This window comes from Haliotis rubra, unplaced genomic scaffold (genome assembly GCF_003918875.1).
Source record: "Haliotis rubra isolate DU_JTF1 unplaced genomic scaffold, ASM391887v1 Scf425, whole genome shotgun sequence".
Classification (NCBI taxonomy): Eukaryota; Metazoa; Mollusca; class Gastropoda; order Lepetellida; family Haliotidae; genus Haliotis; species Haliotis rubra.
In genome coordinates this window covers 847,758-872,297 of record NW_025767108.1, presented here as the reverse complement: position 1 = coordinate 872,297, position 24,540 = coordinate 847,758, and the positions used below count along the sequence as shown (strand labels likewise).

Sequence of the window (24,540 nt, the reverse complement as noted above, 5' to 3'; positions counted from 1 at the left end):
TAGCATGTTAAGTGAGTCTAAATGGCTCGATGGCCCGGATTTCTTCGGTAGAAACATCATGCCATTGTCACGTCCTGTTGATGACCATGAGATCAAGAAGGTAAAAGCCTGTTAAACATCACATGCCGCGACTGCATGTGAATCTCCAAATTCCTTGGCGTGTTTCTCTGACTGGCAGCGTGCAAAGCGAGCGGGAGCAAATTGCATCAAGTTGAATTATAGACTGATGAAAGGTGTTGACGTAGCACTTAATAATGCTAAAGTAATGAACAAGTCTTTGCATGTTAAAGACATGCAAGAAGCAGAGACTTTGATTCTCAAACTTGTCAAGCAAAAACAGTTCAGTGAAACTTCTGAAATCCGTCAAAAAGTCTGGTACAAGCTCCCCGTGGAAAGAACCGAGGAGGCACCGTCGTTTATGTACTGTGAAATGGACTGTTTCGGGCCATTCTACATCCACGAAGGAAGGAAAGAATTAAAACGGTATGGTGTGTTGTTTACGTGTATAGCCTGTCGTTCTGTACATATTGAGACTGTGACATCTATGAGCACGGAGAAGTCCGATCGTTCTGTTATGTTATGACCAAGGAACCATTTTTTTAGGCTATAAACGAACTCTTTGCATCATCGTCTAACATTGATCATCAGAGAGTGGGCGAGTTTCTTCTACACAAGAACTGTGACTATTTTTAGTGTAAACTTAATCTTCCGTCCTCTAGCCACATGGGTGGTATCTGGGAGCACAAGAAACGGAGTGCGAAGAATGTTCTTTCAGCCCTACTCCAAGAGGTCGGAACTCAGTTGGACGATGAGTCACTCCGAACAGTAATGTTTGAAATATCTGCTATAGACACTTTGTGTGATCCGCTATCATTGAAACCACTTACTCCAAATCACATACTGATTATGAAGGAGTTTCTCCAATTTTCTGCAATCTCGACGGAAATGGAATTCTCCAAAAAAGAAACAAGTGTGTGAATGACATTGTCATAATAAAGAATGACACTCAACCAAGGAATGTTTTGGCCTTTGGCTCGCATTTCTCAGGTATTCCCCAGCGGTGACGGTATCGTGAGGAAAATTGAGCTTGCCATACCAGATGGGTCAAGTGATGGACACTTTACATTATCTTATGAGACCAATCCACAAATTAGTGCTGACCCTTAATGCGATGAGGACACCCAGTCACTTCATGTTCTATTCATTCAGTGACATGAATCCCTCGTTTGACTCTTTCTGAAAATTGGTATTTTTCATGAATATTTCAGTAATCAGATTTGTTATTGTATATTTCAAATTGTGAGGGGAGTGTAACGACATGACCTGCCTAAACACAAAACTTTATACAAGTTATATATCATACATGCAAAAGTGTTAGCCAAGTTGGGTTTAGAACCCTAAATTTCATGTCCTAATTTCCGAGTAGGTTGCATGTGTGTTTGCAGAGTTATCTCCCTTCTTGTATGGAAAGTTCCCGAAGAATAGTACCATGTGCGTTGGGTTTTTTTCTTTGAATTCCGATGTTATTGACCTGTGTGCGAGCATGGTGTTTTATGGACATCTATTCATTAGAAGAAGTTCTGTATTTAACATGACTGTATTTCTCAGTATCCGACCTTCCGAATAGATAACATAACCTTACACAATTAGTTTGGGATTGAAAAAATTTGAAACCGTTTTCAATTGACCATTTTCTAAAATTTGTTGAGACAGTCGTAACTGCCTCTCTATTGCATGCACATTTTTACTTCGACCAGAAACATTTAAATTATCCACAAGGGATGATATTATGTCACGAAGGTGCAAAATTCTCTGATAGCTCATGTGATTGACAGTCCCAGCGTAAGCCCAAAATTGATTCTCTAAGTTCACTGTGTCCAAAATTGAGCCACAAGTCTGCGGCCTCGGGCCTCGCTTCAGTAGGGAGATCACTGACAACCTCGGGAACATTACTAGCCCACTGTCTTACATTGAATCCACCGTCTGTGAGCATATCTCGCGTCTTGGTGACAGCTTCTTTACCTGAGTTTGGTTCTTGAAACTATCCAGACAGTTGTCTACATAGAATGATTCACTCAATGATTCGAACACTTCCTCATTGCCTGTCTGGTTTTCAGCTGCATGTTTCAACAGTGCATAAGCATGTAAAGCAATGGTAGCGGGTAGTACCACAAGGCAGAACTTGCCATTCATTCAGATCTGGCGGACGATCGCATTCAATGTCTCGCCACAGGAAACGAAGTAAGGGTCGATCTGGTGGAAGCAGTCTGATTTGGTGGAACATAACTTTGATGTCAGAAATCCAAATTCAACAAGCTTCCGAATAGCCTCATTGTACGTACCGGTCATATCAAAATTGTCCTTCAGTCATCGTTCTGAACGCTTCAAAGTTGGGAGAACAGCTTCTTCACATTGGCGTTGAAACGGGTACCATCATGAGAGCACAAGAGTGGGGTTGCCTAGTGACTTACGTCATTCACCTCAATTCTTGTGGTCTCGGAGTTTAGTATTTCCAGTGCAATCGTGTCCTGTTTGGGGCGAATAACATGTTTACTTGTACAGAGAAGGGTGCCAAGTTGCCAAAGTGTCTCCACACAGACAGATGGCGAGAGCTGAGCTGATTTAGTGTGGTTCAGCAGACAAGTGTTCCTCTTCGTCTGAATTCAGGACACTCATTCAGGAAGTATTATATTAATGCAATATGGGCAAAATGGCTTAGCTCTGAGCACAGATGAAGTATTAGCCTACCTTGTAACGAATGAAGCTGTTGGGTTAGGTTGTCTATGGTTCGAAGCGGCTTAGGCTTCCATGGCTCTCTCGGGGTCTCTGGCTTGCAGAGTGTGGCAGGCTGGCTAGCAATGTGCATGGTACATGGTTTCTTCTGTAACCAGTCGGCAAAGTGACACGATCTATATGTCTGGTCACTTTCTGATCGACAGATTGAGTCTTTGATACAGTGCTCTACAAAGCTGTCTCTGTAATTTGGTGGCAACTTTCCAAGAACTGTCGACATGAGACCCACATTTAAGCTCAGATCCATTTTCACCTTCCACTGACTTCAGCACTGGGAGCTAGTACGTCTGGACGGGAGGGTGGACAGCACTGGGAGCTAGTACACCGGAGGACGTCTGGACGGTAGAATGAGTGAGTTAAGATTTATAGTCACATCGGCAATATTTCAGCCATTTGGTGACTAAAACTAGTTCTAAATTCATAATACATACATATAATATATAAAACCCTGTCAACGAAGGACAGTAAAACCACTAGATTATCACAGATTGATTTAAAACTAGCTAGCATATATCTTTAAAAATAGAAAATTATGAGCTATAGATCGCCAACAACTGAAGGTAGATCACCATACTAGGGACCATGGGGACTTACAGTGCCTTGGACGTTAGAGTGGATAGCACCGGAGGACACCGGAGGACGTCTGGACGGTAGAGTGGATAGCCCTGGGAGCTAGTACACCGGATGATGTCTGGACGGGAGGGTGGATAGCCCTGGGAGCTACTACACCGGATGATGTCTGGATGGTAGAGTGGATAGCCCTGGAAGGTAATACACCGGAGGACGTCTGGACGGTAGAGTGGATAGCCCTGGAAGGTAATACCCTGGAGGACGTCTGGACGGTAGAGTTGATAGCCCTGGGAGCTGCTACACCGGATGATGTCTGGACGGTAGAGTGGATAGCCCTGGAAACTTGTACACCGGAGGACATCTGGACAGTAGAGTGGATAGCCCCAGAAGTTAGTACACCAGAGGACCTCTGGACAGTAGAGAGGATAACCCTGGAAGGTAATACACCGGAGGACGTCTGGACGGTAGAGTGGATAGCCCTGGGAGCTGCTACACCGGATGATGTCTGGACAGTAGAGAGGATAGCCCTGGAAGGTAATACACCGGAGGACGTCTGGACGGTAGAGTGGATAGCCCTGGGAGCTGCTACACCGGATGATGTCTGGACGGTAGAGATGATAGCCCTGGAAGCTAGTACACCGGAGGACGTCTGGACAGTAGAGTGGATAGCCCTGGAAGTTAGTACACCAGAGGACCTCTGGACTGGAGGGTGGACACCACTGGGAGCTGCTACACCGGAGGACGTCTGGACAGTAGAGTGGATAGCCCTGGGAGCCAGTACACCAGAGGACGTCTGGACAGTAGAGTGGATAGCCCTGGGAGCTAGTACACTGGAGGACGTCTGGACGGTAGAGTGGACAGTACTGGGAGCTACTGCACCGGATGATGTCTGGACGGTAAAGATGACTTCCCCGGAAGATTGAACAGTGGTGCAACCAGGGAATCTTCTTTCTTCATACAGTCAATAAAACTTGCCTCTTTTAGTTTGGCTTCTGCTTCCGCTCCCCAAATTCATCTTGGTTCCCAGTCGCTCTCATTTTCATTGGGCCTTGCATTCTACCTCATAAGCCCTCCTCTGCGTCTTTATAATTTCCATTTCAGCCTCTTCCTGTGCATTCCGTGCAATGTTGTCACATCTTGGTAATTCCTCTTGTGTAAGGATATCCTCCTCAAATCTTCTTTGTAATTCTTCTAGTTAAGATAGTTTCTTCAGTTTCTTGTAACCTTGCGGTTTGATTGTCTGACAACTGTGAGATCACAGAACTTATTGATCTACATACAGAGCTGTTGTGGATTTTTAATTTCAGTTGTATTCAGGGGTTTTGATGATTCTATCAGTTACAGATTTCGTTGATTCTACTGACGTTCTACTTGTTTCAGCGTAATTGACAGATTTTGTAGGTTTTACAGACTTTCTGCTTCTATCAGACACAGATTTTGTTGACTTTACTGACTTTCTGCTTGTTTCAGCGCAACTGACAGATTGTGTAGGCTCTATTGTTATATACATTTCAACATTCATGGGTGGATTTGATATCGCATAGTCCTCTCTGGGTTGGCAGGGTACGGGACCAGGTTATGCTTGTTCAGAGGTTCAAAGGAAAACCGACAAGGTTAGGTACCATTAACTTGGTATATACTGGTGAAAGGTACAGGAGTCCAGCACCACTTGGCATATGGGTGCCGCCATGTTTGTTCACGCAAGTTTGAATGTTATAAAATGTAAGTGTGGAAACAGAATTGACATGCAAAAACGAAATAGGATTCATAGGTAAAGTAAATGACCATCTTGGCCTTAAAAGGACTTTGTAACAGCCGCTGTCTGCATGGTATCATTAGGATGGCGGTATCAGAGTAATTATCCTAACGCCAATTGTTCGAGTTCCACTGCACTTCTTCGATTATTGGCATTGTTATGAGAGTGTTTTTTTTGTAATTTGTAATATCATTGAATAAGTGATAGTTATTATGGGTCACAATGTTTAAAGTTTTGAGTGTGGGTTTTGGCTCGCATCTCGCATCATATATGTCCAATGGCAACACTATTTTTAGCGGTATGCCTTTTTTGATAGAGCTTCAGAGTTGCCTCCCTTAGCAATCAAGTTTATTTACAGCTTTCATCATGTCGTGGAGTTTTCCACCAATTTCGACGGATTTCTATAAAGTTCTGAGTGGATAGATACAGCCTAGCATTGCTAGAATGCTCGAGAACTGTGAAAAAGCTATATAAAGGCTGGTTGTTGTGTTGTTCGCGGGACTTTATTATATGACTGGATTTGTGTACATCTCTGCCATCGTCATCGTCTGATCAACATTCAAGACTGACCATGCTGCTCGTCTATATTCAACTGTTGTCAATGTAAACAACCTTCAATCAGTATATCTGCTCACACTGTAAATGTCAAGAGTCTTGTGAGTTGATATCTTATATTTGTGACCAAATATTTTAGATTTGTGACTCAACTGCATTGTACTATATATCTGTATTGTCATTCATTGTAGTTTGCCCATTGTTTGTTCAATATATTATTGATTATTTTAGACTTGTCTGTGTTCTATTTTGCTGGTTCAAAGGGGACTCTTAAACCTGTTGTCACGGCAAATTTATTAACCGCAACAGCATGTATCAGGTTTGTGACATGTGATATGCGCAGTTACCGTGAACTGACTTGGACAAGGGAAAGGTAACGCAAATGTCTGATCAGGTCTTATGTGTAATGATCGGTAAGACAGCCGAGTGGATGATCGTAACTCAAGTGTGATCAATAAATTCTAGGTAATGAATGCAGAAAGGCTAGAGTCCTGTGGGGATATACCCTGCTGGGGAGACTACACTGGCATATGAGACCAAGGAACCCAGTGTAGGAGCAATACAAGTACCAGTCAGGATATGCTCATCTGAAGAACCGAGGTGATCAGATAGAAAACATAACATGTTGGTGATAACGGAAATAAAATGACCCAGGTAACAAAGACTGTGGAGTGAGGAATTCAACAAGGAGTTGTGCATAGATTAAAAAAAGGTTCGAAGTAGAGACTGACTAAACTCCACTCTAACATTCGTAGCTTACTTATGCTGCGAAACACTGCAAATACCTGGTGTTCATATATATCTATAGCAGATAAGACAAATTATGAGAATGATGGAAGACGATTATGGAATATGAAAAAAATGAATACAAGAACACGAGGAAGAGACAGAATGCTGACTGTAAATATATAAGTAGTTTGCTGAGAAATATAAAAAGAGACATCCAACCTAAAGGAGACATTAGAAACAGAAACAGAAATAACGCTGATAGGATGAAGTACATGTAAATAGGGTATTAGTGTGACTAGATGAGATGTGTTGACTGAATTCTTATTTTCCCCAAGATACGACATGCAGAATACAACATGTATTTTGAGGACAGGTGCCGAAGAAAGTGAAAGTGAAGATGGTACAGTAGGTGTGTACTGACATATCAGAGAAGGTAGTCAATCGAGCCCTTATAAAAAATTTTAACCAGGATTGACTTCAATCAAACTTACGTTATTCTAAGATAACATCGGTTATTCGTAAATGCAGCCTTTGAAAGAGTACAAAATGGTGGGGGTTGGGGGGAGGAGGAGGAGGGGAGAGGAATTAACAGCCAAGTGGTTTACTATAACACGCAAACATGAGAACTTCAGAAGTATTGTTGATTGAGCAAAAAGGCCACTAAAACGTCACGAAATTCATACAAACCGACATAAATAGTGAAAGACCCTTCGAACATAAAACAACGATTGTAGGTCATTATAAAACCAGCATTATCCTACGTGAAACATACCTTGCTTGTGAAGGGTGGGGTTCCATACAGCGTAGGAGTCATTCAATACACTGTGAGCCATTTTACTTCCATGCCGCAAGTACATTATTCTGTCATTCTCGACCCAGTATACGCCACTAGAAAAAAACAAATGTGAGTTACACAGATATACATCAACATGCGATTGCATAAGAGGAGGCGTTCTTTGAATATAAATTGTATATCACCGTAAAAATATGAAAGTGGCTTATATTCGCTATGTTTATTGACGAGTATTGATGTCATAGTATCAATTCGAAAGTCAATAATAAAGGTACATGACCTTTCGAAAAAATATGACAATTTGTCTGAGAGATTCGTCTTCTGCCTATTTCATTTGATGGAATTACATTCTATTTGACATAATCCCACAAATGTTCTTTTCATGGGGGTTGCATACATTTCAAATTCAAATATGAAGACATTATGTTTCGTTTGTACTGGAAAGACTGGCCCAGATGAGATGATAAGAAAAATACTTACACTTTGCAAAGATTGCTAAATATATTCAATGATAACGCATTATTCGAAAGTGAAATTACACAAAAAGGCTCCAATGCTATAAGATATTACAATTAAATAACACGCTTGAAGATCCAGGTTAGAATTAACCTTCGGAAATGAAGGCTTGCAAGAGGCGATTAATGGGATCGGGCGGTCAGGTCCGTTGACTTGGTTGTCATGTCATCGTATCCTAGTTGTGTGGAATGGTGTTTAGGATGTAAACTGCTGGACTATAGTGCAGACACGATTGTTGTAAAATATTCAACCTCTGGTGTAATGCTGGATGCAGCGTTTAACAACAAACAAAATGTAAACTGAAGTCCAAATGAAAGTACCTACCTGCTGTTATGGCATAATAAGCAAATCAAAGTAATTATTTTGAAAACTGTTTTGATTATGACTTTCAAGTCACAAACACTGTGTACATATTGCCACAACGCCACATACATAATTCATGACGACCATGATTTTGTTGAATCGCATGTGCAGGCTATGCGCCCAGAGTATATAACAGTATAAAGGCAGATAGTCAAAATGCCATGATTATTGTAAGCAGAGTGAGAGTGAGTCGACTGAACATGGCATATCATCATCAGACTAGTGAAATGCGTACCACATTATTATTCCCCCCCCCATAACATGCCGGGTGAAAAAAGTCGTCTTCGAGCATAACTAAAAACAGTTCAACATTTTTCAACAAAAATTGGTAGTTATATCAAACAGAACCAGTGGTATACAGAATAGCAGAACGGGACCAGATTCTTCCCAAGGCTTTGGTAAGTCCCTAATCCCATTCCGCTATTGTGCATACTACTGGTGGAGGTATATGTCAAATTTCACGAAAATCGGTGTAACGGTGTAAAGGCTAAATATCCAACCTAATGCTGTATTTGTTCATAGTGGCGAGGCGACTGAGAGCATGAAATGTTTTTTAGCAAAATGTCCGCTGCGGTCACAACCCCAGAAAGGAGAAAGAAATAGATAGATGCGATGCGCAAGGCTTCTCCCTCATGGGATTGCATCAAGCTTCGGGCTCTCAACGAGAGCTGCCCCGTTCTAGATAACCTTACCAAAAGTTTCGAACGTTGCAAGGAAATCATAGAGGCCAGACGGGATACGAACTCACAATCGCACAGTTGTGCAGCTGCACAAAAGCAAGCTGACCCTAGAAGCTTAGCAGACTGAGCCACCACGGCACCCGTTGGTCTCGGCATTCGATTTTCCTTGTCTATGTTGAGTGAGCGAGCGGTGTGTCAGAGTTGACAGGTCACAGTTCACAATTGTTTTCCTAGTCTGGAGTTGAGCGAGCGCAGCGGGCGAGTTGCAGTGTGTGTGTCTGTGTCTGTGTGCTGTTGTTTGGGTTTGTTTGTTGTTGTTTGTGTGTGTGTGTGTGTGTGTGTGTGTGTGTCTGTCTGTCTGTCTGTCTCTCTGCTCTGGTTGGCTGGCTGACTGGCCTGGCTGGCTGACTGGCTTGGCTACGTTATTTAATGATAGTTTTGGACCAGGTCCCTCATATCCATTGCTCCTGCGGGAGTAAAGATATGGTTGAATGATGGTGGACGGGCTCTCTGGTCTATAGCTCGGATCGAGCCGTCTTTGATGTTGACCAGGTCGACATTGTACGTTTTCATGGACAATATCGGATCGGTGGCATGTTTTCTGCTGTCTCCCTCGTATTCACCCGGCTGGTACAAGTACCTAACGCTGACCCAGTCTGGTAATGTTTTCTCTGTTTTATCGCAACGTTCTGCTCCCGATTCTGCGGCAACGGATTTTATTTTTATGGCTTCGACGGGTGTCTTGCCCACGAGTCTGGTGACTTTATTGTTGATGGCAGCCACCACTCGCGGTAAGCGTACGACCCATTCTGTTTCCAGGATCTATTAAATCCTGTGAGTACTGGTGTGAGAACAGACGTTCGGCTAAGGTGTGATTGAATCTCTCCACGATGGCTTGGCTGCGGTGAGCTCCGGACACGCCTCGTCTCACCTGGACTTTGTGCTTGGCCAGCAGCTGAGACACGGGTCCCATGTTGACTTGGCTGTGTAAAGGATGGTCTTTCGGGTAGTCGCTGGTGTCGTACAAATGGATATTATTAGTCATGTCCTCGTACACGTCCTCGGTGTGATTTTTTCCTTTTGTGAGCAAATCCGTGTCTGTATACAGTACTTCGCACTTGTCGCCGTATTGCTTCTTCTCCTGCATGATCAGGTAAGAATCGTAACCGCGAAGATTGTGAAACACAACGGGGATTTTGATGGTTTTGGGATTGATTTTGAGCTTCAAGATGCACACGTTGTGATCGGCACCTCTGTACTTACCGGTGACGTGACAATGATCTCTCACGGAATCGCCGCACAGGGGTTCGTCGCACACGTGGCAATTCTTCACTGGTCATCCATGCGCATGGGGACGATGGTGTACAACTGTTTCCTGATGATTTTCTCTTCGTTTTGCAAACACGTGAGAAATCTTTTGGCTGCGTCGGGACCTTGGTAGACAACAGGAGCGTTCATTTGTCCGTCCCATTGAACGACCATGTACCCGAACACGCAGGCTTCGTATTCTTGCGTTTTGTGCAGGAAACTTTTTCTCGGGGATGGAGCAACGGTGTCGACAGTTTTGATGAGGGCTTCGAAGTTGGCGTAGATGACGTAAGGCACGGGAATTTGATGATTGTGGTTGACGAATTTCCACCGTGCACCACCGATCGTAGCCATTCTTTTATATTATGTTTTTTAAATATTACTTCAAAATATTTTCCGGTATAACTCCTTGTTTTACCAGAATGTCCTTGGTGGCCATCGCCATTACTAAGTCCATAACGAGCATGCCCATGTCCTGCACGTTGAAATTGAGTTTGATCGTCGGCTGTTTGAGAGCCATTTTCGTTAAGCGAGCGTAACCTACGGTTAGTCCGGCGACCACGGCGGCAGGATATGCATCGTTGACTAATGTTTTTCCTTCGGACGACATCGTGTGTATATAAAATATATAATATGCGGATTTATTTCTAATTGTGATTGTGTCATCTGCTGTTGCATTGATGGTGGTTGTTGCTTGTTATTATATAGCAGCATAACGATGAACAGGCTTAATCCCGTTGCCACGGCAGCAACAATCCATGGAGCGTAATGGTTATTATTGTTTTTGTGGTGCTTGGCTAAACCACCTTTACTACTGGCGGCGACTTTTTTAGCATTCTTGGTGGTGACTAGTCGTATCGGTGTCGTTGTCGTTGCTTCCTCCGTCGGCGTTAGCGTTTCCTCCTCTTGCGCATCTATGTTGTATATTAGTATCATCATTATTTTTTTCTTCTTTAAATTGCCGTGATGATCACCGCGTTCACAGGGGCCCAAAACCTGCCGTATCTGTGGAACACCACGCAGCTGACAGCGCTCAAAGCGTGGTCGATGAACGGATCTTTTTTTTGAGATCTTCGCACAGGTAAAGTCGACGTTCCTGCAGAATGGGAAGGAAGTACAACGCTACGCCAGCATAGACCTGTGTTATGATAGACCCTATGGTTTTCGTCATTTCGGCGCCGAGTCTGGCTTCGTATCTCGCATACAGCTTGTCGATTTCTTCGGCTGGCATTTTGTGAATTTTATCGGGAGTGTGGTTTGCCTCACCCAAGTATTGTTTGGCTTTGCGGCCGACCACGAGCGCCACCAGTCTCTCTCGCTTGTCGTTGTTATTATTATCGTCATCCAACATTTGTTTGAGCAGTTCCTCGCACTCCATCTTATAATGTAACAAACGATTTTTAACCGATGTACGCGAAACACAGCGAGATGAAAGGCAATTTGCACACAATGCCGTCTTGCCGCACCCCATCTGACCACACACAATGGCGCAGTACGGATCACGAGGTAAATCAATAAATGGCTTGCACAAATCTTCCTCTGTCTATATTGAGTTGCGTGTCCATAATCACGTACAAATATAAACTTAACTTGCCGGCCGGATTTTGCGCCTTCTTAGTGATTTGGATTGTGATCCCCTCGCTGCCGTTGTCGATGCGGCGATAGCTGCTGTGCAGTCTGCCGTCGTCAGTGGATCGCATGTCCAGCCACAGCACGTATCCAGGTAATCAACAATCGTCACGTAGGGTAAACCCAGTTCTTTGACGATGTCGTTGACTTCAGGTGGGTGCCGCTTGATGGCCGGTAGTTTTCTTATCTCGTCCCACTGCTGATGAGCTCGCATGCCTTAGCTGAACAGCTGGTTGGGCACGCCCTCAACGGTCACTTCCACTTTCGCGATCTCCGGGTTCCAAGTGAGTCTGCTGTCTGTTCGAAACGGTTCGTATTCCGCCACAGGAATGATAAAGATGACTTTCATCTATCGAGCCGGCACGTTCAGGTTGATGTTCCACAACGTGTCGCTTTTGTTCTTGACAATCGTCCGGTGCCGCAGCGATCGTACAGGATGGACAGCTCTGAGTACTGGTTGTGAATCTGCCGGGCCAGCTCTGGGCTCGTGACCATGTCGAACTCCAGCGAGATGTTGTAGACGACGTAGCTGGCCTCGATGCCGTCCAGCGTTAAGATAACTTTGCCGTAGTCGTTGAACGTGAATTCGTATTCCAACCGGCCGCCCAGCATGGCCTGGTAAAACAGCATGTGCCCCTCGAGCAACTCGAAGTCGAGCGGTTTTGCAAAACCGGTTCCTGTACGCCTCAGCGACGGCATCGAGCTTGTTTTGTGTGTAAGCTTTTCCCACACGTATGTCGTTCGCACGGCAGTAACCCCAACAAAAAATGATACAACATGTTATTGTGTTCGTTCTCAGTTTTCCACAGGTCCGTGTAAGTGAAAAACACTGTTGATGGTGCGACCCAGGTTGTGCATGATTGTGAGTTTGTCGTTCGTGGACTCCAAAGTGATGTGAAACGCCAGTTGAGCAGTGCCGCGGACGATGACATCATTTGTGCCTAGGTTGGGGAATCGAACCAGCAGCATTTGGTTTTGATCGATTGTGCTCGGATTGTTGGTGATGCTCACCAACTGACGCATGGCTTTGACAACAAGCGGCTCTCTCGATCTTCAGAAAGGATCGAACTTTCGTCCATATTGCGACATTGTTTATATTGAAACTATATTATAAGTTTAATATATAAAAAAATAATGGCTGACGATATTCTGATGGACGATTTCTAAGTCCAGCCTCTGCTGAACGCCGACGCAGCAGAGGACACCTCGTTTATGGGCGACACCGTGGGCAACGAACTTTTAAAGCACACTGTGGACGATTATTATGATGCCCTAACGCGCGATAAAAGTTACGTTGAATCATTGGGTTGCGACTATCCGAAGTTCAAGATCGACAACAAAAAAGGATGCTGTGATTGAAAGCCCATCCGGAGGTCGATCTCATGAACAAACCCACAAGAATACCGCTCACCCTGCCTACACTAGCCAGTAGCCGTGGCGGTAGTCAACTGATCCGCGATGAATTAAACCTGCGAGATTACGGCGGCGCACAACCCAAAGTTTTGTGGAAGGTCGTCCGAGATCTGCAAAAAGTAAGAACCGAACTAGGTGCAGGCATCGAGCCGAGAGAAGTGCCCCAGCATGCGAAGGAAGCATCGGACAAAATAAAAGAATTATTGATCAAGTACTGGGACGAACCCTTGCCCAGTTTCGAATTTCCCCTTAGGGAACTTAGTGGCCTAGACGAAGCCTTGAAAAACGTGCGAGACGAACTCGTGAACAACATGGGTAAACTGAGCGAAATCGACGAGCACATCGCTCGCAAGAAAAGAAAACTCCGGACCGTGGACGACGAGGCCATGAAAAATAAAGTCGAGAAAAGATTGCGCGACCTGGAAGATGAAAGATGACCCGATTGGAAGCTGCTTCCTCCAACCGGGAAGCCCTCCGATCGCAGATCAGCCGCGTGTGCGAAACCATCGACCTAGTCTTATTGACGTTTGATCACCGTTTGATCACCAATGGCGATGACGATTTTGGTGTTGAAGCCCACCACTCTGTTCACCCTCAGAGGCATGTCGTTCAGAGCCATGTACAGCTCTGTGCCGAGCATGTACTCGACTTTTGAACGGGCTTATTCCAGCACGTTTTGATAGCGTTCAATGGCACTCGGTAGATCTATCGGTCTAGCAATGGCATCCTCGACGTTGGCCACAAACTGTTTCTGAGCATCGTAAGCCATCCCTTCACGACCCATGATGCCCAAACGCGTTTGCATCTGTGCGCCCAGCACGGCTCACACGTACGTTCGAATCGAATCGTTCAATCTGATGACACCAACATGAGTCAATCCCTTTCGAAGTGTCCAGCATGAACATTTTCCAATCGTCCGTGGGTCCCTGCTCAAACCTCCAAACGCAGTAATCCTTGCTGTTGTCAAAAGCCATGTAATCATCGTTCCACTCATTACTCGTGACGTAATGATACGACTTGTAACCCCAATCTTTCACCAGCTGCTTGCTGGCTTCGAAGAGAGACATGTTGTGAACGATGGGTATACCCAAATCGTGGTTCGGACCCAGTATGCGCCAATCGACAATCTTCTGATCTAGTTCGAATTCACTGCAAACGCGTTTGTACGCACGTCGATCGTACGGATTGTTTACTGGGTTCAACGCCTTGTCCTGCGGAATCGGGGCGCTGATTTCTTTCAGGATACGTCTGATCGGGTAGCACGAGAATACAGACCGACTCAGTTCATCGCGACGAGTGTCGTTCGACATCACGCCGCACCCGGTCGTCGTGCACCACACAGCGAAATTGAATTGATTCTGCCAGAACTGCATCGGGTTGTTAAACCAAGCGTGTACAGTTTTCACATTCTTGACCGAAACCCCGTATTTTTTAAATTCGTCGATGAACCAAACTATGAAATGTAAACCACCCTTTGCATCGACCACAATACTCGGTTGAGTGAGATTGGTAGCACTTATATTATCACTTTTAGAATAAAACACATATTGAATTGTTAAATTAATGTTAGTATACATATCTACTTTCAATATGTCCGTAACGCTTCAGGGAATAACGAGCAGCTGCACGCCATCGATATCACGTCGGGTCAGCTCGAAGTCGCGCTCTGCGATATCACCGCTACCCACAATGGATCAACATCAGCGGCAGCAACAACAGGCTGATCATCAACGACAAACGCAACCAAATAACGGACGGCTACTACAGCGTGTGCTCGCTCAATGACGAAATCTTCAAATCGTGAGAGCTGAACTCAAAAAGAACGACTCGAACAGCACGGTTGTGTTAACCAACGACGGAAAAAACGACTTGAGACTCAGTCGGCAGTTGGCTAGAACGTTCGGGTTGATGTCAATGACATACCATCGAAAACTACTGTGATTTATTTACAAGAAATAAATCTGAGGCAACATCACGGAATTGATTATTTCGGTTTTAAACACGATCCCGTAAGTGAAGGATATCTCAGCGCGACGCTGCACATACAACAGTGACGGAGTCTCAAGGTCCAGAAACACACATTTTAAAATGCGCCAACATAGCGATCTCCGACCTCGGGGACACACGCAGATTCGACGAACCCGGAGTCGACGGCAAACTGTACGCCTTGCAACTGATAAACAACACTTACAAACACGTAGAACTGCCGTCCTCTACTGCCGCCGGTGGCGATTTCGTCGATACCGAAGGAGCGGTCAACAACACTCGGTACGATCTGATCCACAACGACGAGGACGAATGGATGATAACCCCAGCCTTCCGCGGCAGGCTGTTCCACCTGGATGACGTAGAGACCTCGGCCGTCTCCAGAAACACGCACTGCACTCGCTTCTTCATCGACAACAACAAATGGGTATTAGTGCCATCCTAAATCGACTGGAATCTCAACATCACGCTCGACTCTCCCCACGTCTTCACAGACAACAAAAATCACTACCTAACGAAAGTCGTGAACAACGGAACACTGCTTGTGGCTTACGTCCCTATGCAAAGACGCAGCGTGATCGTCAGCACGTTGAGGCAAAGAGTAGCCCACATGCTGTCAAGCAAAACGTGGGATTGTAGATGGTGTCGGAATTCGACATCGTAGTTAACGTCCTGGAAAATCTGCCAGCGAAATCCACGCTGGACATCCAAGTGTACCTCAGCAAACAGCCGTCAGCGCGTGACGTCGTCGAAATCGTGAAAGGGATCAAACTCTGCTGGGCCAAACAACAACAATACCAAGGTTGCTCTGTGCAGGCAAAGGTTAACGCCTACACCAGTCTGCAGGGAGTCACCGTGACTGTGGAAGACACGATATCGCTCACCAAAATAACCAATTGAACACCATTTCGTAAATTTGTATGAAAAACACCTGATGAACCATCATCCGTACATAACGCTAGCCGATCTTGGAGAGACGCGGGGATTTCGATCTGCCCAGCGAGGAAAATACCTTGTACGTCCTGCACTTAAAAGACAGGATACGAATGTATACGAGCGGGTGTCACTAGCAGACTTCAAACAGCCCGATTGGTTGATCGACATGACCCTCACCTCACCACACATATCTTTTAAAAACAATGGTTATGTCTCCAAAATTACGAACAACGGGATCCTTCTCACGTTTTTCACTCCAGAGTTTGATGTACAAGTTTTACGAATACCAGGTCTCACGGACAACATGTTAGCTTCAAACAATTGGCTTCATATTTTACGGTTCGACGTACCCGATTACCAAGGGGATTTTTTCGATTCAAATTTGACTATCAAATCACACACCACGCTCGTTATAGATACCTTTCTCGCAGACGCTCGTGGGTCAGAACAAACACTTTTGACTGGGTTGACAAAACGCTGGTTCAACAATCAACAATGGTGTTGTATCGTCATAAGATCGGGATCGACACCCTGAGTAAGCCTCGATGGAGTTCGTGTTATAGAAACAAATTCGATTCATGTCTCCAATATTTACGTGTATGATAATCTAAACCTAAACAGCCTCAAATACATCGATAGGATATTAACGGAAAACCAATTAAATATTATGTTATAAATATATATATATATACACACAGGATGGGACTGTACCCAATCGTGGATGAAGTAGCAAAAACACTTGAAACCGTAGACGGGTTTCATTTGCGACAGATATGCAATATCAAACAACAACTAGAACACGAACGTGATACACGGTTGGCATTACAGAAAAAATATCACAGGGCTGTCAATTCCGTGGATGGTGTTGACTCCGCTCTGATTTCATCCAGCATAGCATTAGGCGGTAGGTGTTAGGCTGTTATCCACCATCGTGGCCACACCCGTGGTGCTAGACATCAAAATAACAGCCGGAGTGGTAGGGTTGATGGGATTGACCCTTAAGCTCGTATCTCGCACACTGCAACGTAAAGCATTGAAACACGACGAAATATGAATTCTAGCCAAAGCGAAGGTAAACATGCTAGACGATCATATTTCCACCGCGCTCACCGACTCTGAAATCTCAGAGGAAGAGTTTCGTTTGGTGATATCAGAAATCGCAAAATATCACAGAATGAAACAAGAGATTCGAACCAAGTCTCGTAAAAACGCTGTCATCAGCGAAGACGAGAAAAAAATGTTCATAGAACAAGGGAAGGAACAAGCCCGACAAGCCTTCATTATGAAAACCAAACAAATGATAGGAGATTCACAATAAATTGTTTCGAGGAAATCAACATGACGTAGCCAGCCGGCCAGCCAGCTCAGCGAGCTGTATGTGAATAGCCGAGCCGACAGACAGACAGACAGACAGAAACACACAGACAGACAGACAGACACAGACGGACAGACACACACACACACACACACACAGTGATTATTTCCCAAACTATTCTACCGATTTTCTTGAAATTTTGCATGCATCTCAGCAGTTGTATACACTATTACAGAACGGGATAAGGACACTCTCGAAGACTTCATTAAGTTAATTAAGACTTAATGACGGCAATACCTTGAGCATTTAGCCTTTTGCCAGACGGACCCCATGCTCACTTAAAAGTCAATATTTCCCAAACCGTTACACCGATTTCGTGAAATTTGGCATGTACCTCCACCAGTAGTATACACAATAGCGGAACGGGATTAGGGACTTACCAAGGGCTTACTTTGGAAATAAAGGCCTTGGGAAGGACCTGGTCCCGTTCCGCTATTGTGTAGACTACTGAACCTGAAGTGGTACCGTTTGTTGTTTACAAAATTTTGGCATTATATTTTTCTCGGTTTCCGAGGAAACGATTTGGACTTAGTTGGACTGTAAGTAACTGTCACATGATTTGTTCTTTCAAATATGTGTGGGCCAGGGGGATTTGTCATCTTTTGATGACTCTTGTTTAGAGATTAGACTGGAGGAATGAGAGTGGCCACCCCACCAGATGAGAATCACCATATCTGTTTGTGAATCCGGATGCTCACAGTGCCCTCATCAGCATAAATAGCGTTGGTTCACCGCATGGGTAGGAACACACCATATGAGACGACTGGGTAACGGGTTATTTCACCCCAAACACGTTCACCCCAGCACAGTTTCACTCGGGTTGTTTCACCCCACATAGTTTCATCCCATTTAGAGGTTGTTCCACCCCAGCAAATAACTATTATTATTATCGGCTTTAAAATTGTTTCAATTCAGATTGTTTGAATAATTGTATCAGTTCATATTGGCTGTGTTGGATCGGGGGAAGTCCTGTACAAACACTTTACAAATGTAAATAGTCAGTGTATTGTATTATAACAATTTACGGATTAAATGTACTCACTGGATATTTAAAAGTTATCTGTTAAACATTATTTATCAATGGGTATTAAGTATATAAGGCATGGGTCTATAAGAGCACTGTCTAGTAACATGCAGACAGACAGACCAGACAGAGGCAGCTCTCCAATCATGCAGTCGCTATGGCAGAGAAATACAAGTGTAATGTCTTACTCAATGTTGACTTATTTAAATGATTTAAGCCTGATGAGGTGCGGTGAGATTAGATGAGATATAAGCCCTATATGCCATCTCAACACAGACTCAGTAGCACTTACCTGATTTTTGCAAAAAACCTTGCCTAATGTGGATGAACAGATTTAAGCATTAATACCATTCTTTATGTACATACTCAATTATTTGGGTGAAACAATGCCTGATTAGGGGTGAAATTACTTGGGGTGAAACGACCCGGGAACCAGACGACTGCCTGCTGTGGCAAATCGGGCCTATTTGCTATTACGGGAAATGTCTGTTAACTCGTCATCATCGACTGAAACGTCTACGTTGGGCTGGGAACGCAAGACGCCGGCAACGTCGTAACTTGGTAGGAGATTTGTGGTGTTTTGGCAATATATACACTTGTTAGTCACAATAAACACACTTTATTTATGACGGGTTAATAGATATGTGCAACGGGTCATTGCTTTTTGAAACGTTATCCCCAGGCACCAAGTATGTACTTTCTTTTGTACGTTAGTTTAGTTAAGTAACGTTGTTGTGAATGTATACCCGACCAGGAACTCTAAATCGCGTTAGAAAATGCGCCAACATAGCAATCTCCGACCTCTGGGACACACGCGGATTCGACGATACCTGGAATCAACAGCAAACTGTAACTTGCCTTGCAACTGAAAAACGACCTTTTCAAACGCGTCGAAGTCCCCCTCTACTGGCGCTGGTAACAACAATGACCTAGGCGATTTCATCGATACCGAAGGAGCAGTCAGCAACAAGTGGTACGACCTAGTCCGCAAGGACGATGACGAATCGACGATGTCCCCATCTTTCGGCAGCAAGCTAATCGATCTGGACAATGTCGACACTACGGTCGTCTCCAGAAACACGCAGTACACTCTCATCTGCACCGACGACAACAAATGGGTATTCGTGCCATCTCAAATCGATTGCAATCTCAACATCACGCTCGGCTCTCCCCTCGTTTTCATGGACAACAAGAAGACAAAGTCATCAATATCCCCCGAAACGATAGTAAAGTTATCGAGAACGGGGATCTCTCGTCGAGAGCAAGCAGTTGGATGCAATCCTACAAGGGCGGAAACTTGTGCATTGCATCTATCTACATTTTCTTTCTCCCTTGTGGGATTGTGACCACAGCGGACATTTTGCTAAAACTTTTCAGTGTATATCAATCATGCTCTCAGTCGCCAGGGCTCCATTTTTTCATCATTGCTGGAGCCTTAATTAATAAAATTAAGACTTAGTAGGGACCTGAGCTGAAACTATCATTCCCTATACTACTGGAGTTCATACCACAATTGTTAGGAATGAACCACACACCTTGCAAGAAGGGCAGGAACGCTATATTGTCTCTCAGACACGTTCGCTACCACGATTATCCAAAGAACCGTAACGTCTCTATTTTCTCAGACGTACCAGTATACTGATACAAGATAATGTTGACTTATAATGAGCAGATAAATCAAGACTTCTGGTGAGACAAAAAAGCAAAACTGTTGTTGTTTTTCTGCGTAACTGATAATTCGCAATTGACATTGAAGAAGATGTCTTTTGGTTGAAATTCTGAACATTGTGTCACGTTACATGCAGATAAGTTCCGGGATCAGGTCCTATATGAATTTCGTGGGCTTGAATGGTCAGCATGTTTTGAGCAGTGACAAAACAGTTTCCGGATTCACACAACCACTGGTCTTGAGGAGTTTGAGATCACTGAAATACGTGCCAATATACGAATCTTTAAACTAATGTTCTGCACTATGCAAGATTGCTATAGTCTGTTCTAGAAGATGCCAGACCATCTTTGGTCACACCAGTTCTTTCATCAGAAAGTAACAACGAACTGACATTTAACTTGTTGGAACAGTGTTATGAACTTCTACTGAATCTTAATAGAAACAATGAATTGTAATTACAATATCTTAACGTCCATATAACATCACATGTCCAAATAACATAAGAGACCATTTTCTTGTGCAAACTCTAAATAAGTCTTTGCTGAATTTTCAGCGGTGAAAATATACTAAGCAGCAAAAGAAACGTCAGGTTGGAATTTTCCTTCGCAGAACTGACAACTGTAAACTCATTTAATGTTTTGATGGCATATTTTTGACAACATATCCAACAGTACCTGAGCAAAGACATTCCTTCCCAAACTCAGGAAATGATCTCAAAAGCGCAACCTAGACCTTGAAGATGGTACGGTGTTGTCCATGTTTTTCATTCAACTCATGCTGCACGTGCTGTTCACAAGGACCAGCCCTATAAAATGGACCCCCAAACATGTTTGAAACATTAACATTACAACGTCACGACAACTCAGAGGAACCAGCTGCCAGGAAGACTTGAAGCTGGCCACACTGCACAAGCCGTTGCCAATCACTTCCAGGTCAACGTTCGGACAATACACAGGATGCAGCAACGATTTCGGGCCACCAACACCACAAATGATCGCCCCCGTACTGGCAGACCAAGGGTGACCACAAGACGACAAGACCGCATGTACAGAATCCCTTCATACAGGCATCCGAAACAGCACGCCAGACAGTGGAAACACACGGAAGACCAATCAGTACTGATACAGTACGCCGACGTCTTAACAGCGGGAACCTCCATTGCCGTAGACCTTACCGTGGACCTATCCTCACCCCTCGTCATCAGCATGAACGTCTACAGTTTGCCCTACAACACCAAAACTGGCGATACAGACAATGGAGAACTGTTCTGTTCACAGATGAGAGTCGGTACTGCGTATCAAGTGCAGATGGCAGAACAAGAATATGGTGATAACGTGGCCCGTGTTACTCAGACCAATGTGTTATGGAAAGAGAGTCATGGGGAGGTGCAAGCATCATGGTATGGTTTGGAATAGGCCTGAACCAGAGAGTGGGTCCTGTGGTGTTCCAGAACCTTGGTCCAGGGAGAGGAGGCGGCATCAAAGCAGTGCGCTACATCGACCAAGCTCTGAGACCCCACGTCATAACACATTTCGCACGTCACCAGAACAACATTTTCCAGCATGATAGCCCCCGGGCCCATACTGCCAGAGCTACAAGGGACTTTCTACAAGAGAACGGTGTCAACATTATGCACTGGCCACCCCTTGGTCCTGATTTAAACCCAACTGAACATCTTTGGGATGAAATTCAGAGAAGACTGAATAATGTCATATCAAGGCCGAACACAGCCAATTTATTGCGCCGAACACAGGCCTTTCTCAGAGTGTGGTTCAAGGTGCCAGTGGCCTTCATCAATCGATTGATTCACTCCATGCATAGCTCGTGGTGGTCACACTAGATACTGAAGTCAAGAGTCTGAATGGAGTGCAAGATATTGTATACAAAAAATGTTTTTGATCCGCTTACTATGTCCATTTCTGTAATGATTTGATTACAGTGCCTATCTAATTTTGAATTCTTACTGGCGTTGTTTTTTGCTGCTGAGTATGTAATAGTTCTTTACATTGAATGTTTAAGTTGATAACAAAGAGACTCACAATTGTTGGTTCACCCGAAGTCCTCGTGGTTGGGTGAGGTTGGCTAGGAGTATCAGTTCAGCACCAGATATGACGTGAAGGGTTGAAAGCACCCCAGAAGACGTTGTGTAGAACAAGAGGTCAGAGGCACTGTCTATGTCTAGACCGGTAATCACAATCTCTGTTTGAAAGGTAGAACAACGTTATTGGTAACATCTCCCACAGCTTGCATTTATTAAGTTTAGACAAGGGTTCCAGGGGTATCAGTGGTGCTCATTCACATCAGTATTAAACACCGCTGGACTGGTAAAACTGGTTAACTGATAAAAAACCCCAAGCTAGCACGTCGCTTGTGATTTTGACATCCTCTAGGACTGATGTAATCTAGACATACTCAGTCGCTCTCGACTTGAGTTGGAGTTTTTAAGCATATTCTCAGGGTTTGGGAGATAGACTAACTTATGAATGGAGACATTGCTGTTCCAAGAACACAAGCTAAGAACCAACTAAGGTATTGATAAGTTTGATTCTAGTGGGGTCTAAGATCTGTTTTTTCATAAATTAAATTTTTCAGTCTCTTGTATTTTAAAGTCTTATTTTCTTTTTCCTTATACGCTCTAAAACAACAACTTTGACGATTTAAATCATTTCAACGTTTGTATTGTGGTAAATGTCTATCTTTGAGATTTTATCCATAATTTAGCAGCTCATTATGTGAAAAAAAGTATGTGTTGTAAATTGAGGTGGTGTGTGCCCCTGTGCGTAGAGCTCAGGTCACAAATCAGTTGCATCGCTGGGCGCGGAGAGACTTTGGATGGGTGATCCTGTTTGGCAGCTTGACTCCTGAGAGTTTCTCGGACTTCTGTCCTGCGCCTCAATGTGGTCTCACCTTAGGCAAGTGACTTTGTTCAGTATTGCCTCTGTTCACCCTGCAGATAAAGGGTACACGGTGGGAAAAGTCAAACTTCTTGCGCCTTACAGGCAGCTTGGGTTATCTGGGATGATACTAAACTGCGGAACTCTGTTAGCGCTTTGAGCACACTTTGGTGTGGAGTTTAGTGCAATATAAGAATCCATATTATATTTTACAGATTTAGATGAAGAATGCAGCAGAGAGGGCTCGGGTGATCCTGGCACATTCAGGAAAAGTGTACACAGCATGCTTGGGCCCTAACCATTTAGCATTACTATCTTCACTTATTTCGGGGTGCCCATCACATCGGCACAAGTGAGACGATTCGGGCCATATATAACATGACTATTCTTTATTACAAATTAAGCTTATGGGAGACTTATATTTTACAAATGTTTTGTTGAAAACATGTAGTGTATTAAATACTAGTCAAACTGGATGAACAGCAGTTTATTAATCTAATTGCCAAATATTTCGTGAATAAATCCCCTGAAATGCTTTTGTCTAGGGCTTAATTCGTAATTTTGGTAATTTGTTTTCAAGTGGTATTTATTTGCGTTACCTACGAATACAGTTTTCAATGATTCTGTCAATTTATGTAAATGCAACACAAGGTTATGTTTTGTATTACTTTTTACAGCGTTAATATGTAAAGTACTCAAATGCAATGGCGTTACATAATATTTCTTACAAAATCTAAAAAAATGTTAAAAAAACAAGGTCTGATTTGGTAAAAAATTCACGTTTCCTACAAATACAATTAAATATGTTGCTGTTTCGACAGATGAACACATTAGTCAATGATATCCTAAGTCCAAGTGCAAAGGGCCACAAGGTATACGTGTGTCACATCTGAACATTTTTTGTGCTGTTTTTACGAAGATATCACACAAAATAACCTGTATTCGTAGGTAAATTTTAACTCCCAAATGTTACATACCAACAACTGATCACATTTAAATAGATTGGTGGAATGACAACACGTGACATGTGTTCCATTTAGAAGTCATCGAAGATGAGACCAGACAATATCTGGGTGATTAGTAAGTGTATTTTACATTTTCTGTAAGAATGTTATATACTGAGTCAAAAAAGAAACTTCACAAAATGTAATTTGAAAAATAATGAATAATTTTTCTCTGATGATTCATCTATGTATCCGAAATGGGATCCCTATCTTTCGACTCTAAAAAAACGTTAGCAAAACCCACTCAAACCCATCCATTCGTCTTGCAAATGACGTTAGTGCCAAATCAGGTTTTGCACGTGCAGTGGATCACGCGATCTTCGCATCGAAGTTTTCTTCATATGCACGTGTTTGCATTGGCCTCAGGAATTGAAAAAACACTTTTAAACCACAGTTCTAACGGTACTTGAAATGCCACGATTGTCAAATGTGCAACGTGAACGTGCCGTTGGCATGTTGCAAGCGGGAAGATCAGTTATTGACGTCGCAAGAGCAATGGGATGCAGCCGTCGTACTGTGTATGACTTGCGAGGTCGTCTACAACAAA

General features: G+C 43.7%; 1 protein-coding gene across 1 annotated transcript in view; it reads right to left on the bottom strand.

Moving 5' to 3' along the window:
* LOC124288796 overlaps positions 1-24,540 on the bottom strand; it is a 318,833-nt gene that overhangs the window by 41,309 nt on the left and 252,984 nt on the right. The window contains exons 26-27 of the mRNA XM_046725327.1: positions 22,135-22,294; positions 7,176-7,291 (exon numbers count right to left, since the gene is read on the bottom strand). Of these exons, the coding sequence (XP_046581283.1) occupies positions 7,176-7,291; positions 22,135-22,294 (276 nt within the window). The remainder of the gene's footprint in view (positions 1-7,175; positions 7,292-22,134; positions 22,295-24,540) is intronic.